Source organism: Macrotis lagotis, chromosome 2 (genome assembly GCF_037893015.1).
Source record: "Macrotis lagotis isolate mMagLag1 chromosome 2, bilby.v1.9.chrom.fasta, whole genome shotgun sequence".
NCBI lineage: Eukaryota > Metazoa > Chordata > Mammalia > Peramelemorphia > Peramelidae > Macrotis > Macrotis lagotis.
Genome location: NC_133659.1, coordinates 98,018,722 through 98,034,085, shown reverse-complemented (window position 1 = coordinate 98,034,085; position 15,364 = coordinate 98,018,722). Strand labels below are relative to the sequence as shown.

At 35.5% G+C, this 15,364-nt stretch overlaps 1 protein-coding gene across 1 annotated transcript; it reads left to right on the top strand.

Annotated features, from left to right (window-relative positions):
• Positions 1–10,797: 10,797 nt before the first annotated feature.
• LOC141511106 (alpha-enolase-like) lies at positions 10,798–12,494 on the top strand. The gene is made up of 2 exons (XM_074220400.1): positions 10,798–11,033; positions 11,140–12,494. Exons 1-2 carry the CDS (start codon positions 10,839–10,841, stop codon positions 12,031–12,033), a joined length of 1,089 nt encoding a protein of 362 aa, XP_074076501.1. The 5' UTR covers positions 10,798–10,838; the 3' UTR covers positions 12,034–12,494.
• Positions 12,495–15,364: the final 2,870 nt, after the last annotated feature.

The window sequence follows — 15,364 nt, the reverse complement described above, 5'->3', positions numbered from 1 at the left end:
TTTATCCCAATGGCCGGACTCTGGGTTTGTCAAACAGCAGATTACTATAATCATCTCCTGCTTTTACACCTAGTCTATTCCATTGGTTTACCACTCTATTTCTTAGCCAATAACAAACAGTTTTGATGACTGATGCTTTATAATATAATTTTAGATTGGGTAGGGCTAAACCACCTTCTTTTGCACTTTTTTTCATTAAGCTCCTGGCAAATCTTGACTTTTTATTTTTCCATACAAATTTACTTACAATTTTTTCTAACTCGTTAAAGTAATTTTTTAGAATTTTGATTGGTAGGGCACTAAACAGATGGTTCAGTTTTGGTAGAATTGTCATTTTTATTATATTAGCTCTCCCTATCCATGAGCAGTTGATATTTGCCCAGTTATTTAAATCTAATTTGATTTGTGTGAGAAGAGTTTTATAATTGTTTTCAAAAAGATTCTGAGTCTGTCTTGGCAAATAGACTCCCAAATATTTTATATTGTCTGAGGCTACTTTGAATGGGATTTCTCTTTCTAGCTCTTCCTGCTGTTTCTTGCTAGACATATATAGAAAAGTTGAGAATTTATGAGGGTTTATTTTATAACCTGCAACTTTGCTAAAATTGCTAATTGTTTCCAGTAGTTTTTTAGTTACTTTCTTGGGATTCTCTAGGTAGACCATCATGTCATCTTCAAAGAGTGAGAGTTTTGTCTCTTCCTTCCCAATTCTAATTCCTTTAATTTGTTTTTCTTCTCTAATTGCTGATGCTAACATTTCTAATACAATATTGAATAGTAGTGGTGACAATGGGCACCCTTGTTTCACCCCTGATCTTATTGGGAATGCCTCTAGCCTCTCCCCATTGAATATAATGCTTTTTGATGGTTTCAGATAGATATTGCTAATTATTCTAAGGAACAGTCCATTTATTCCTACACTCTCTAGTGTTTTCAATAGGAATGTATGCTGTATTTTGTCAAAAGCTTTTTCAGTATCTATTAATATGATCATATGATTTCTGATAGGTTTGTTGTTGATATAATTGAGTATACTAACAATTTTCCTAATATTGAACCAACCCTGCGTTCCTGGAATAAATCCTACTTGATCATAATGTATTATCCTAGTGACGACTTGTAATCGTTTTGCTAAGATTTTATTTAGCATTTTTGCATCTATATTCATCAGGGAAATAAGTCTATAATTTTCTTTCTCTGTTTTCACTCTTCCTGGTTTAGGTAACAGCACCATATTGGTTTCATAGAAAGAGTTAGGCAGAGTTCCATCTTTCCATATTTTCCCAAAAAATTTATATAGAATTGGAACCAGTTGTTCCTTAAATGTTTGTGAATCCATCAGGCCCTGGAGATTTTTTTTAGGGAGTTCAATGATTACTTCTTGAATTCCTTTTTCTGAGATAAGGTTGTTTAGGTATTTAATCTCTTCTTCATTTAACATGGTCAACTTGTATTTTTGTAAATATTCATCCATTTCACTTAGATGATCAAATTTATTGGCATAGAGTTGGGCAAAGTAATTTCAAATTATTACTTTAATTTCATCCTCATTGGTAGTGAGTTCACCTTTTTCATTTAAGATACTAGCAATTTGGTTTTCTTCTTTCTTTTTTAATCAAATTGACCAGAGGTTTATCAATTTTATTGGTTTTTTCATAATACCAACTTTTGGTTTTATTTATTAATTCAATAGTTTCTTTGCTTTCAATTTTATTAATTTCTCCTTTAATTTTTAGAATTTCTAATTTGGTATTTAATTGGGGATTTTTGATTTGTTCTTTCTCTAATTTTTTTAGTTGCATGTTTAGCTATAATATATCCCCTGAGAGTTGCTTTGAAAGAATCCCATAGGTTTTGGTATGTTGTTTCATTATTATCATTATCTAGGATAAAATGGTTAATTCTTTCTATAATTCGTTTTTTGGTCCACTCATTTTTTAATATGAGGTTATACAGTTTCCAATTTCTTCTGGGTCTATATCTCCTTGGCCCAGTATTGCATATGACTTTTATTGCATTGTATTCTGAGAAAGATGTATTCACTATTTCTGCCTTTCTGCAGTTGATCATTAGGGTTTTATGTCCTAGTACATGGTCAATTTTTGTATAAGTTCCATGTACTGCAGAGAAAAAGGTATATTCCTTCCTATCTCCATTCAGTTTCCTCCATAAGTCTACTGTATCTAATTTTTCTAACAATCTATTTACCTCCCTAATTTCTTTATTGTTTGTTTTGTGATTCGATTTATCTAGGTCTGTTAGCAGGAAGTTGAGGTCTCCGACTAATAGAGTTTTGCTGTATATGTCTTCCTATAGTTCTTTCTGTTTCTCCTCTAAAAATTTGGGTGCTTTCCCACTGGCTGTATATATATTCAATATTGAAATGACTTCATTGTCTATGGTACCTTTTAGGAGGATAAAGTTTCCTTCCTTATCTCTTTTAATGCTATCTATTTTTGCTGCTGCTTTGTCTGAGATAAGGATTGCTACCCCTGCTTTTTTTACTTCAGCTGAAGCAAAATATATTTTGCTCCAACCTTTTACCTTTACTCTATATGTATCTCTCTGCTTCAAATGAGTTTCTTGTAAGCAGCATATTGTAGGATTCTGGTTTTTAATCCACTCTGCTATTTGCTTACTTTTTAAGGGAGAGTTCATCCCATTCACATTCAAGGTTATGATTACTAATTCTTTATTGCCCTCAGTGCTATCTTCCCTCTGTTTTTATTTTCCCCCTTCCCCCCCTTTTATCCATATTCCCCTGTCTTTTGTTTCTGAAAACCACCCCCTTCAGTGTGTCTGCCCTCCTATATCACACCCTCCCCTTTCTTTCCCCTTTCCCTTTTTCCCTTTTCCCTTCCCTTTCCTTTGTTATTTCTCCTTATTTCCGCCACTCCCCTTCCCTTTCTCTGTCCTCCCTCCCCTTTTCCCCTTTTAATACTTGAAAGGTTAGATGTTTTATAAGTTAACTGAGTATGTGTAGGTTGACTTTAAGCCAAGTCTGATGAGAAGAAGATTCAGGTGTTTCTCCTCTGCTCCCTTCTTCCCCACTATTACCATAGGTTTTTTGTACCTCTTAGTGTAATGAGATTCACCCCATTCAATCCCCTCCCTCCTCCCATCTCTTTCCTCTCCCCTTTTTTAGGGAGGTAGTGTTTTTTTTTATGATCATTCTATCTAAGTCCTAGAATATTCTGAGTATCTGTCCCTTCTAGTTCTGTATATTTTATCAAATAGAGTCAAAATTCCTGAGAGTTATTAGAGTCTTTCTCCCAAGTGGGGTTAAAGCCAGTTACATCCCATTAGATAGCAGTCTCATGGACAGGTCATTAATGTCCATCATTTCTGGCTAAGTGTATTCCCTCTGTTAGAGTTATATTTCTCAAAGTTTATGAGAATCTCCCCCCCCCCCCCCATGCTGGTATATAGCCAATTTCAACTTACTAGATTGCATTTTTTTTCCTTTTTCTGACCCCCCCTTTTTTTTACCTTTTCATGTGTCTCTTGAACCTCCTGTTTGATGTCCAAATTTTCTATTTAGCTCTGGTCTTTTCATTAGAAATTTTTGGAATTCTTCCATTTTGTTAAATGTCCATCTTTTTCCCTGGAAGAGAAGGCTCAGTTTTGCAGGAAAGCAGATTCTTGGCTGCATTCCAAGCTCGGTCCTCTTCGAAATATCTCGTTCCAGGCCCTTCAATCCCTTAAAGTTGATGCAGCCAGGTCCTGCGTGATCCTTACTGTGGCTCCTTGATATTTAAATTGTTTCTTTCTGGCTGCTTGCAGGACTTTCTCTTTTATCTGATAGTTCTGGAGTTTGGCCACAACATTCCTTGGTGTTTTCATTTTAGGAACGTTTTCTGGTGGGGATCGATGTACTCTTTCAAAAACTACCTTGCCCTCCGATTCCATGATATCAGGGCAGTTTTCCATCACTAGATCCTGTAATATTAAGTCCAGGCTTTTTTTCTCTTCAATGTTTTCAGGAAGTCCTATAATTTTCAGGTTGCTCCTCCTCAATCTATTCTTGAGGTCAGTGGTTTTGTTGATGAGGTATATTACATTTGCTTATATTTTTTCTATTTTTTGATTTTGTTTAACTGATTCTTGCTGTCTCATGGAGTCAGTAGTTTCTGTAGACTCCATTATTTTTGGGGAGGCGGAGTTTTCTTCATTAACCTTTTGCAACTCCTTTTCCAATTGGTCAATTCTACTTTTGAAAGAGCTTTCCATTTGACCAATTGAGGTTTTGATAGAATTAATTTCTTTTTGCATTTGCTCATTTGAGGATCTGAGAGAATTATTCTTATTTTGTAATTATCCAATTGATGATCTGAGAGATCTATTCTCCTTTTGTCTTTGTCCAATTGTACTTTCTATGGTTTTGTTTTCTTGTTGCAATTTTTAAGTTCTTTCCTTATTTCTTCAAGGAAGGCTTTCTGTGCTGGAGACCAGATTGTATTCTCCTCAGAGGTTCCAGGTCTCTCTGAGTTGGAGCCTTTCCCTTCCAGGAAATTTTCTATGGATCCACATTTTCACTGACCCTTCTTCATTATGCTAAGACCTTGAGTTGGGTGGGGTGGCTGGTTCACCTGGGTTTAGGATTGCTAAAGGCTTTACTGAGTGCAGTTTCTCTGGCTGGCCAGTAGGAGGTGCTGGTTGCCCTCTCTGGGGTGTCTGTGACCTTGGTTGGGAGGCCTTCTCCCTTTGCCTGAAGGCAGGAGTTGGAACTATTGAATTCTTTTGCCTTCAATCAATGGTGGGCTTTACCCTGGCCTGAGGCCATTCCTCATCTGGGCTGGTTCTTCTGCTCACACACCTGGACCTGAGGCAGAAGTAGTTTGCATTTGTTTGTTTGGGAAGAGGCCTCAGTGTAATGGAGGCGTGGACTCAGAATTTCTCAGACCCCAGGAGCCTAGGGATGGTGTCCACAGCTCTCCTGCACCAGGACTCTCCCCCCAGCCTGCTCCCCAAGCTCCAGGGGGACAGCACCAACAACAGCGCCTCTGCTTCCCCACGGACTCAAGCCCCTTTCATCCAGTCCCACTGCTGATCCAGCAGGTCCAGCACTCAGACTCCTGGCTCCAATTCAGCTGTTAATCTGGCTGATTCGGGGCTGAATCTCCCTCTGAGCCCAGACTCACCCGCCCAAATTCAGCCAAAGCTGCTGTGGGAGACAAATCCTGCAGTAGATGTTCTTTCTCCTGGCTTTTCTTTCTGGGTTTTGTGGGTCAGATTTCTTTTAAGAGGTTTGTTTCATGTGATAGATGGGGAAAGATCAGGAGACTTTAGAACTGTGCCTGTCTTCTCTCCGCCATCTTGGCCAGAAGTTTGATCACTTTTTAAAATCATCCTTAGTATCTGTGGCTTTTTCTAATAAACTATCCCCCCTTCGTTTTAGTTATCTTAAGGAAAAATACCTCATTATCCTCAAAATTGTGTCACCAATGCCATGTATTTCTTTAATATATATTTCATCTTATCTTACCCCTTTCTCTATATTTGTTTTCTTCAGTGCTATTTTCACTTTTTCCTGTAGCCTATTCTGAAGTTAATTTTAGATAATAATATTAGGGGCTACAGTGGTGATCCTATCCAGTTGAGACCCCACCCCTTACTAGCAACGGTTTAGATTACTACACTTTCCCATTTTGAAGCAATGCACATGTTCTGTAATTATTTCCTTTATTGCTTATAGTAAGGTATAGAAAATGATTTTTGATTGCGTGCAAAACTTGGTAGGTATTAAAAGGGAGCTTAATTTTCCAAAATGATCCTGTCCTCCTTCTTCTGCCCCTCTCTTGGTGCCTCTTTATCTTTTTTCTCTGTCTTCCTTGGGGGACTAGAAAATAACTGTGAATGTTTCTCTCAGATTTGTGATGTTAGCACTCAGAAGAAGAAGGGCAAAAAAAAGTGATCAGCAACAGCACCTTGGCATTCTTAGTACAGTGATTCTTTAGCAGAATTTGATTTAATGCTGATTTGCCCTATATTTTTAGAGGGAAAAAAAAACAACTTCACTTTTAAAATAACAGCACTCTCCTTAAAAATCTGGCTTTGAAGATTTTGAACATGCTATTTAGTTGGGTACACATGGTTGAGTTTATGGACAGTATCTTCTGAATTTGCAATTGATATTTTTGATGCTTTTCTCTTTCTTACAGATTATTGCTATCTAAGTGGAAAACCCAAGAGGAGTAGTTTTTCATAATTAGACTAAAGATGACACACATTCAGTCAACTTGGATGAAAATTGTTATTTCCAGGTCACAAAGTCTACCTAGTGCAAATATTAACATTTAATATTGAAAGGAGAAGATATTACTTTATTAAAAAGAAAACAAAATTTTTTTCCTCAATTGGGAAGTTGACCTAATTATCTTTTAGGATATTTATCTATTAGGATAATTATCAATTAGGAATTACCTATTTCAAAGAAAATTATTAAAAATTAATCTGTAAGGAGAACAAGTTTTATTATCCTAATACTAATATGACTCATAAATACAGGAATAAAGGAGGATTATCATTAACTTTAAAATGCCACCAATAGCAAGAAAACAAGAAAAAAATAAAGGTATAAACAATGGTAGAAAAGAGGAAATATGAATCATGTTTACTGTTGACATGTTGAAATTATTTTGCTTCATTAAATATCTAGTCAAACTTCAAATAAACTAATTTTACCCTTCACTGCTTCATTTTCCTTTATGAAACAATTCTAATTATAATTGTTCATCATCCTTGTTTGTAAGATTCAATGTCAAATTTTCTGAAAGAATAAGGGGAAGTGGTAGCTGGGTGGTGCAGTGGATAAAGCACTGACCCTGGAGTCAGGAGGAAGGACCAAAGTCCTCCTCTCTTAATGAGAAAGAAATCTACCAAAACAGGAGTTAACCTTGTTGCTTTCAGTACAGAATAAGTAATAAATGAATCCACAGGGTGGATCAGGGGCTTTGTAAGAAATGTAAGAAATTACAAAGAAAAAAATTACAAGAAAAAAATTGCTTAAAATAACTTCATAGACTAAACTAGTAGAGCCTAAATATGCTGATTACAATGTTACTATTAAAGAAAACTTTTATAGAAATGCTGATAAATCTGCTCTTTTTAAATAAATTATATTCATTGTCCTGCCGATTTCATATTTAAATACAGTGATATTGTGGTTTAATGGGGATGTATAACCAATCTTCAATAATTTCTTCTCTTGCTTCTAGCTGCATCAGGAAAGAATGCTTCTAATAATCCTCTTTTCTAAGAAATTTATCTCTTTTTCTGGGAATGATTTGAAGTATTTTCTGAGTTCAGATTTGAACTCAGGTCTCCCTGAGTGCAGGGTCAGTGCTCTACCCACTGCACCACCCAGCTGCCCCCTCCCTTTATTCTTTCAGCAAATTTGTCATTGAATCTTACAAATAAGGGTGATGGTCAATTATAAGTAGCATTGTTTCATAAAGGAAAATAAAGCAGTGAAGGGCAAAATAGTTTATATGAAATTTGACTAGTTATATTTAACTAAGCAAAATAATTTAACATATCAAAAGTAAAAATGAATCATATTGCCTCATTTCTACCAATGTTTATACTTTTTTTGTTGTTGTTTTCTTGCTATTGGTGACATTTTAAAGCCAAGAAAATCCTTCCTTTATTCCCGTATTTATTTGCAAACCTTCTAGTGATATTTTATTTCAAAATACATATATATAACTATAAATATATAATTTTATAATGTTGAAGTGGCTTTTAACATCGAGATTTTGTAGACTTGTTAGAAAAATGAAGGTCTTTATGTTAGACCTTTTTCTGTTTCAATATAGTCATTTAATTTGGGATATTTAATTTAATCAATTTTATTAATTTATTAAAAATTTATTATAATTATTGCATGCCTGACTTATATACACCTTGATCACAAAGAATAATTTTAGCATATTATTTTAGTTTTTGCTTTTACTTTTAAAAATATCAATATTCATTAGTCTTATTGAGCTGTATAGTTATCTTTCTTGGCCTTAACCTCTGTTTTAAGACATTTTAAAAAGTTTATTAGATTATTTTTTATTAATTTCTTTTTTTGTTTTTGTTTTTCTTTAGGTTTTTGCTAGGCAATGGGGTTAAGTGGCTTGCCCAAGGCCACACATCTAGGTAATTATTAAGTGTCTGAGACCAGAATTGAACCCAGGTACTCCTGACTCCAGGGCCAGTGCTTTATCTACTACATCACCCAGCTGCCCCAATTTTTTATTAATTTCTAAGAAAAATTGACATTATTAAATTCCCTAAATATTTGATAGAACTCAGAAAAATTCAGTCTTGGTTAGGTAGTTCCTTTAAAGCTGGTTTAATTTCATTTTCTGAAATTGAATGGAATGATATCTCTTTTTGTTATATTGTTAATTTGGGTATTTATCATTTTATAGACAAATTTCCCATTTTCTTTCTGAAGTCTCAGTTTTACTAGTACATAATTGCATAGGATATGTTCTGATAATTTTTCTTCATTTCTCTTCTGTTGCCCAGGAGTTCACATTGTTCATTTTAATTGTGGCAATTTGGCTTTCATCTCTCTTCATTCTGATTCCATTTAAGTTTTTATCAAACTTGTTAGTATTTCCAAAGAGCTAGCTTTTAGCTTTGTTTTTAGCCTTTTGTTTTCTAATTTGCCCATTCCTTCTCTAATTTTCAGAAACTTCATCTTTAATGGCTAATTTGGGATTTTTTTGTTATTGATCTAATTGTGTGACTGAACATTAAATTCATTTTGTGTGACTGAACATTAAATTCATTAGTCTTCCCATCTTGCCAGTGAATGTTTTTAGCAAAGTGATTTTTCATTTGAGGAGTGACTATATTGGCTATATTCTAGAAAATCTTGTGAATAGCCATCTTTATCATGCTCTTCATATTGTTATAAATTGTTTCTAGGTTTTGTTCTTTGGCCCACTCGTTAAATATGAATTTATTGTCTCCCTTTAGGTCTGTAGGCTTTGTTTGTATATTATTTTCATTATATCATGGTATATAAAGAATGTGTTTTCTATTTTTGACTTTTTACATATATTTATAATTTTTCTATGTCCTGGTTCAGTGTCTGTTTTTGCACATATACAATGTGTTACTCAGTGAAACACATACATAGTTTTTATATGAAAAATAGTGCTAAAATTGATAAGAAGACAAAATCAAACATCATAATAGATAAATCGTTAAATAATGAAAATGAGAATAAATAAGTAAATTTAAGAATTTTTAGATATGAAGCTCAAATAAGATAATAGATATAATTAATTACAAATCTCAAAAGTGCTATATAATCTGTTATAATTATTATTGTTATTAGTTGCAAGGCCTTGGGGGATGACTTCATTCTCTGAGTCTTCCCCTTTGCTCCTGCTGAGTTCAAGTAATATTTACAGAATAATTCAGGGATGTGCTTACAATCTTTAAAAATTGGGCTTTCCTGGAATGAAAAAATGCTCTTTATAGTTTTGTAAGTCTAAATAAGAAGCAAAACAACAAATTAAACACAAATAGTAGGAATGCTATATTTCTGAGATATAAAATATGACAGTGAAAATTTAATAACAGGCTCTTATATGCTGGTTAGAATTAACTCTAGCATATCCCTAGATTATAGATTCCTTTATTTACCATTTCACAAAATTTAATGTCTTTTTTAGCTTTAAATTGTTCAAAACTTTGTTTAGTTTGAATGCTTTCCTTTTTATTTGGTATTATAGATAATTTGTCTAGCTTTGAGAGAACATTAAAGCATACTAAAATAATTATTATTACATTTTGATTCCATCAACTCTTTATGAATTTAGATTTATGCCCATTTGTGCACATATCTTGAATATTGAAATTATTCACTTTCTATGATTCCTCTAAAACAATGGTGTCAAACTCAAATAGAGATGGATTTCTGTGGGTTGTTTAGAAAGTCTCACATTAGCATTATCTATGGTGTATTGAATTTTTACTTATCTTGTGAAACATTTTCCAATAACATTTTAATGTAGTTTGATCTAGGTCACAATTGGGAATTGAGGGGGGGGGGGACTAAAGTTTGATACTTCTACTTAATTTACCTTTTCTCTCTACTGTGAATTTTTATTTTTGTTTTTCTCTGATAGCATAATTGTAATTCCTATTTCATTCACAAATTTAGCTCCAGATTCTCATTTTCATCCTTTTTTTTTAGGGACTTTACTTTATGGGTATACTACTTATGTGCATTATGCTGTGGATTTTGCTTTATCAATTGTCACTATCCTTTAATTAATTGGATTGCTTAATTATTTCATTTACATTATGATGTTTAGGCTTTTGTTTTTTCCCTTATTTTTTCTTTTGTATGCTTTTTTAAAAATTTCCTTCTCTTTAATGCCTTTACCATAAGCTTAGCCTTGCTTATAATGTTTCAGTGCTAGGCTACTCTAAAAGGTTCTACTCCCTTCTAACTTTTGTTTGACTACTTCATCTCAAAATTCTTTAAATTTATTACAATTTCTAATTTCTTTTATTTTTGATTTCTATTTTTGTCCTGTGCCTTTAATGCATTTGTTTTTTCCCCACCTATTTAATTCCCCTCTATGTCCTATAACTATCTTTTGAAAAAAATTATGTCCTTTTCAAAGACATTTTTCCTTTGCTTTGTTGGCTCATTACTTATTCTCTTCCAGTTATAAGGGAGAAGAGTTGTGATACCCCAACTCACTTGATGAAGTTTTATAAGATTTAGTTATGAATGATGAAATATTAACATGATAACAAGCTATTGCTCTCGGCCTCTCTCCTCTGAACCCCGGGGAGCCAGCCCCGACCAGAAATTCAGCATGTCAATTTTGAAGATCATTGCAAGAGAGATCTTTGACTCTAGTGGAAACCCCACCATTGAAGTTGATCTCTACACTTCAAAAGGTCTCTTCAGAGCTGCTGTGCCCAGTGGGGCTTCTACTGGCATCCATGAAGCCCTGGAGCTCCAAGACAATGATAAGACCCGACAATATGGGGAAAGGTGTCTCAAAAGCGTTTGAGCACATCAATAAAACTATTGCCCCAACCCTGATTAGCAAGAAACTGAATGTTGTGGAGCAGAAGATTGACAAATTGATGATAGAGATGGATGGTTCTGAGAATAAATCTAAATTTGGAGCAAATGTTATATTGGGAGTGTCTCTGGCTGTTTGTAAGGCTGGAGCTGCAGAGAAAGGTTTCTCCTTGTTCTGCCATATTGCTGATCTTGCAGGCAATGAAGAAGTCATCCTGCCAGTTCCAGCCTTCAATGTGATCAATGGTGGCTCCCATGCTGGTAACAAGCTAGCAATGCAAGAGTTCATGATCCTTCCTGTTGGAGCATCAAACTTCAAGGAGGCCACGTGCTTTGGAGCTGAGGTCTACCACAACCTGAAGAATGTGATTAAGAAGAAATATGGACAGGATGCCACCAATGTAGGAGATGAGGGTGGCTTTGCTCCTAACATCCTGGAGAATAAAGAAGCTCTTGAGCTGCTGAAGGAAGTGATTGGCAAGGCTGGCTATACTGACAAGATTATAATTGGCATGGATGTTGCTGCCTCTGAATTCTTCTGGTCTGGGAAATATGACTTGGACTTCAAGCCTCCTGATGATCCCAGCAGATACATCTCACCTGCTGAGCTTGGGGACCTTTACGAGAGCTTCATCCAGGACTATCCAGTGGTGTCTATTGAAGATCCCTTTGAGCAGGATGATTGGGAAGCTTGGAAGAATTTTACTGAAACTGCAGGCATCCAGGTTGTAGGGGATGAGCTCACAGTGACCAATCCCAAGCACATTGAAAAAGCTGTGAATGAGAAAGCTTGCAATTGCCTCCTGCTCAAAGTGAACCAGATTGGCTCTGTGACCGAATCTCTCCAGGCGTGCAAGCTGTCCCAGTCCAATGGGTGGGGAGTAATGGTTTCCCATCTCTCTGGAGAGACTGAAGATACCTTCATTGCAGACCTGGTGGTGGGTCTCTGCACTGGGCAGATAAAGACTGGGGCCCCCTGACGATCTGAGCATTTGGCCAAGTATAACCAAATTCTCAGAATTGAGGAAGAACTGGGCAGCAAGGCTAAATTTGCTGGAAGGAACTTCAGAAACCCTCTGGCCAAGTAAGCTCCATGACCATGAAGCCTCAGAGCTAGTAGGCTACAGTCACCTCAGTAGAAGTCCTCTAAAGAATGGGCAGCACCAAGTAGTAGACCAGTTTTGTTTTGGGGATGGGGGCTCAGCGCTACATAACTCCACCCTGCTCTCTTCCACCTTTCTGTGTTCTCACTGCTTCTTCTGGTACCTGATCATTTGGTCCTTTTTTGGAAGACCTCATCTTGTGACTGGGTAGAATGATCTGTTCTCATCCCCACCCCCAGTGTTGATGTGCAGAGTCATATACTTGTGATGCAGCCCCCCAATAAGCCCATGGGCCAGATCCTTTAGTGGCTTCTATGTGCAGAATAAAAGTATTCAGTAATCCACTGGAAAAAAAAAAACAAGCTATTAATCAAATTGTAAGATTAAGGACACATGCAGTATTCTCTTTATGAAACATTTATCCCTTTTCTGTCATAATTAAAGGAAGCAATATTACTGGGCAGGCAGAATTTGAGCATTCTTTTGAAGGAATTTAAATAACTAAATCTTGGAAGAATTTAAGCAGTTTGAAATAATGCTCCATACCTGCCCACAGATTATCTAGAGAAAGTCACCAGGGTATTGTGAATTCCTCTAGATTACTTGACATTGTATATATATATATATATATTGTTCATCCTTTAGTCCTGCTATGTGACCTAATCACTTGCTTTTCTGTTCATATATTTAAAAAATTTCTTTGTCTAAGGCACAGCTGGGCTTAGAGTTAGGAAGATTTGTCTTTCTGAATTCAAAACCAAACTCAGTCATTTACTAGCTATGTGACCCTGGGCAAACCACTTAACTCTGTTTTCTCATTTACAAAATGAGCTGGGGAAAGAAATGGAAAACCATTCTAGTATCTTTGCCAAGAAAACCCCAAATGAAGTCATTAAGAGATAGAAATAATTAAAAAAAAAACCTAAGTAAATTCTAGTTCTGAGCAAGTTTTCACTGATAATATCTTCCATCATACTCAGACCTACATGACACTCTTTACTACTCTTTTTAATGGTTCTAAGCTTTAATACTTTGGAGCTTATGGTTTCCATGGTTTATAGCTAGATAGCTTGACAGAATAACAATGTCAAAAAAATGAGGTTTAGTTTCAGGTAGAATCCTTGAGTCAGTGAAGCACAGTACACTTTCACAAACCAATCTTACTCTTCTACTCCTACATAATTCTAGTGCTAGTTCATTGCCCATCTTCAGGGAATATTCAAGATACATATTATGACAGACTAACTCTATAGATTGTCTATGCAAGGCACTAGAGAACTAGGGAGTAGTTTATCTTTCTTTTGTCAAATAGCAATTTGTTTATTTTAGATAAGATAAAATGTACCTTAGAGCACAAAGCCTGGAGTCAGAAAGACTTATCTTCCTTAGTTCAAATCTAACCTCAGACACTTACTAATTGGGTGTCTCTGAGCAAATCATTTAACCCTTTTTGCCTCTGTTTCCTCATCAATAAAATAAGCTGGAGAAGGAAATGGAAACCACTTCACGAACTTTGCTGAGAAAACCCCAGATGGGATCATGAAGAGTTGAACAACAGCAACAGTCCAAGAAAATGATCCTTGTTAGCTAGGTTTTTACCAGGATCCTTCAACCTCTGACTACCAGGGTTCTATGACCTTTGAATTGAATTTGTGCTTGAGAAAATAGACTTGACTATCTGCTACTTTGATATATAGGACACTTTCCTACAATCAACACTTGGCCAAGAGTTAGCAGAAGGTATTCTCAACACAGGGGAACATCAACATTGACAATGATCTTTGTCATGTGAATGCCATTTCAAAAATACTAGCCCAGCATCCTGGGCAAACTTTGCTTTTATAGGCTGAATTTTAGCAACCTCAGTAGGGGAGAGATTGGTGCCATCATTAACATTCTTGGCAACAGCTGCTGTCTTCCTGTTCTACAGATCAATTGCCCTGCCTTCCCAATTGAGAGATAACATTTCCACATCTTGCATTTCACAGCAGGGATCTAGGCTGAGCCAACTTTCAGCTCTTGCATATTGAAATCAAGAAATGAGAACCCACTTTAACAAACGATTATCCTTCACAGTCTAAGGTTATTGATATAAATTTTCTAATTATTCTTCTCTACTGTCTTCTTGAGCCTTTAGTTTTAACATACTTTTTTTTTCTTCTAGAATCACTGGTCCTATAATATTTCAAAGCAATTTGTTATCTACTAATAGCATGCTGCCTTTAATTACTAAATTACAGACTTTTCCACAAGATATGCTGCTCTGACTGTAGAATATATGTAGTTGAACTCCTACTTTTGCTTTGCTGTTAGAGTATAAAAACTGGGCATTGGTATTATTAGCTCTCAGCAATTATTGTTGGCAGGTATGAATTTGTACCACAGTTTAAGCAGTTAAACTTACTATATTTTTCTCCTTTCAGCATTCCTTCAGGATAAAAGTATCTAGAGAGATCTTTGGTTTCAGAATAATTTACATAAACTGAGGGGGTGGTAGATGCATATTTAGTTTCAGGTCCTGGAAAACTGGGTTCAAGTCATGTACAAATAAGTCATGATTGTGTGTAACCTCTTTGTCATTTGGAAATTTTCTAAGACTATGGGTTAAAAAAGAGATACTGAATTCCATTGGTAAAGGGAATTTTCTATATGAATTAAATCACAGGTCTAATCCAGTCCCTATCTTTTCAGTGTATTTATGTTCTCCTCTCCTCCAAAGTGTTCATTCTGTTCCTCACATATGATACTCCATCTCTCTGAAAACTTGAACTCCCCTGTCTCTGTCTTGACAACTGCTAGTGCCATCTCCTTCAAGGTTACCTGACATTTCTTATTTATACCTATAGAATCATATAGTCTCTACCTTGAAGAAGCTAAGATTCTTTTTGTTTTTTGTTTGTTTGTTTTTTTAGTTTTTTGCAAGGCAATGGGGTTAAGTGGCTTGCCCAAGGCCACACAGCTAGGTAATTATTAAGTGTATGAGGCTGGATTTCAACTCAGGTACTCCTGACTCCAGGGTCAGTGTTCTATCAATTGCACCACCTAGCCGCCCCTATAAAACTATTTTTAAAAGCTATATCAATATGATCCTCTCTTATTTAGTCCCAGAATGAGGGGAGAAGAATAACTCCAATCAAGACAATATACACAGGGCAGGTGTGTTTCCTGAATTTCTTTCTCTATGTATCTTATGTCAACTCTTTATGCC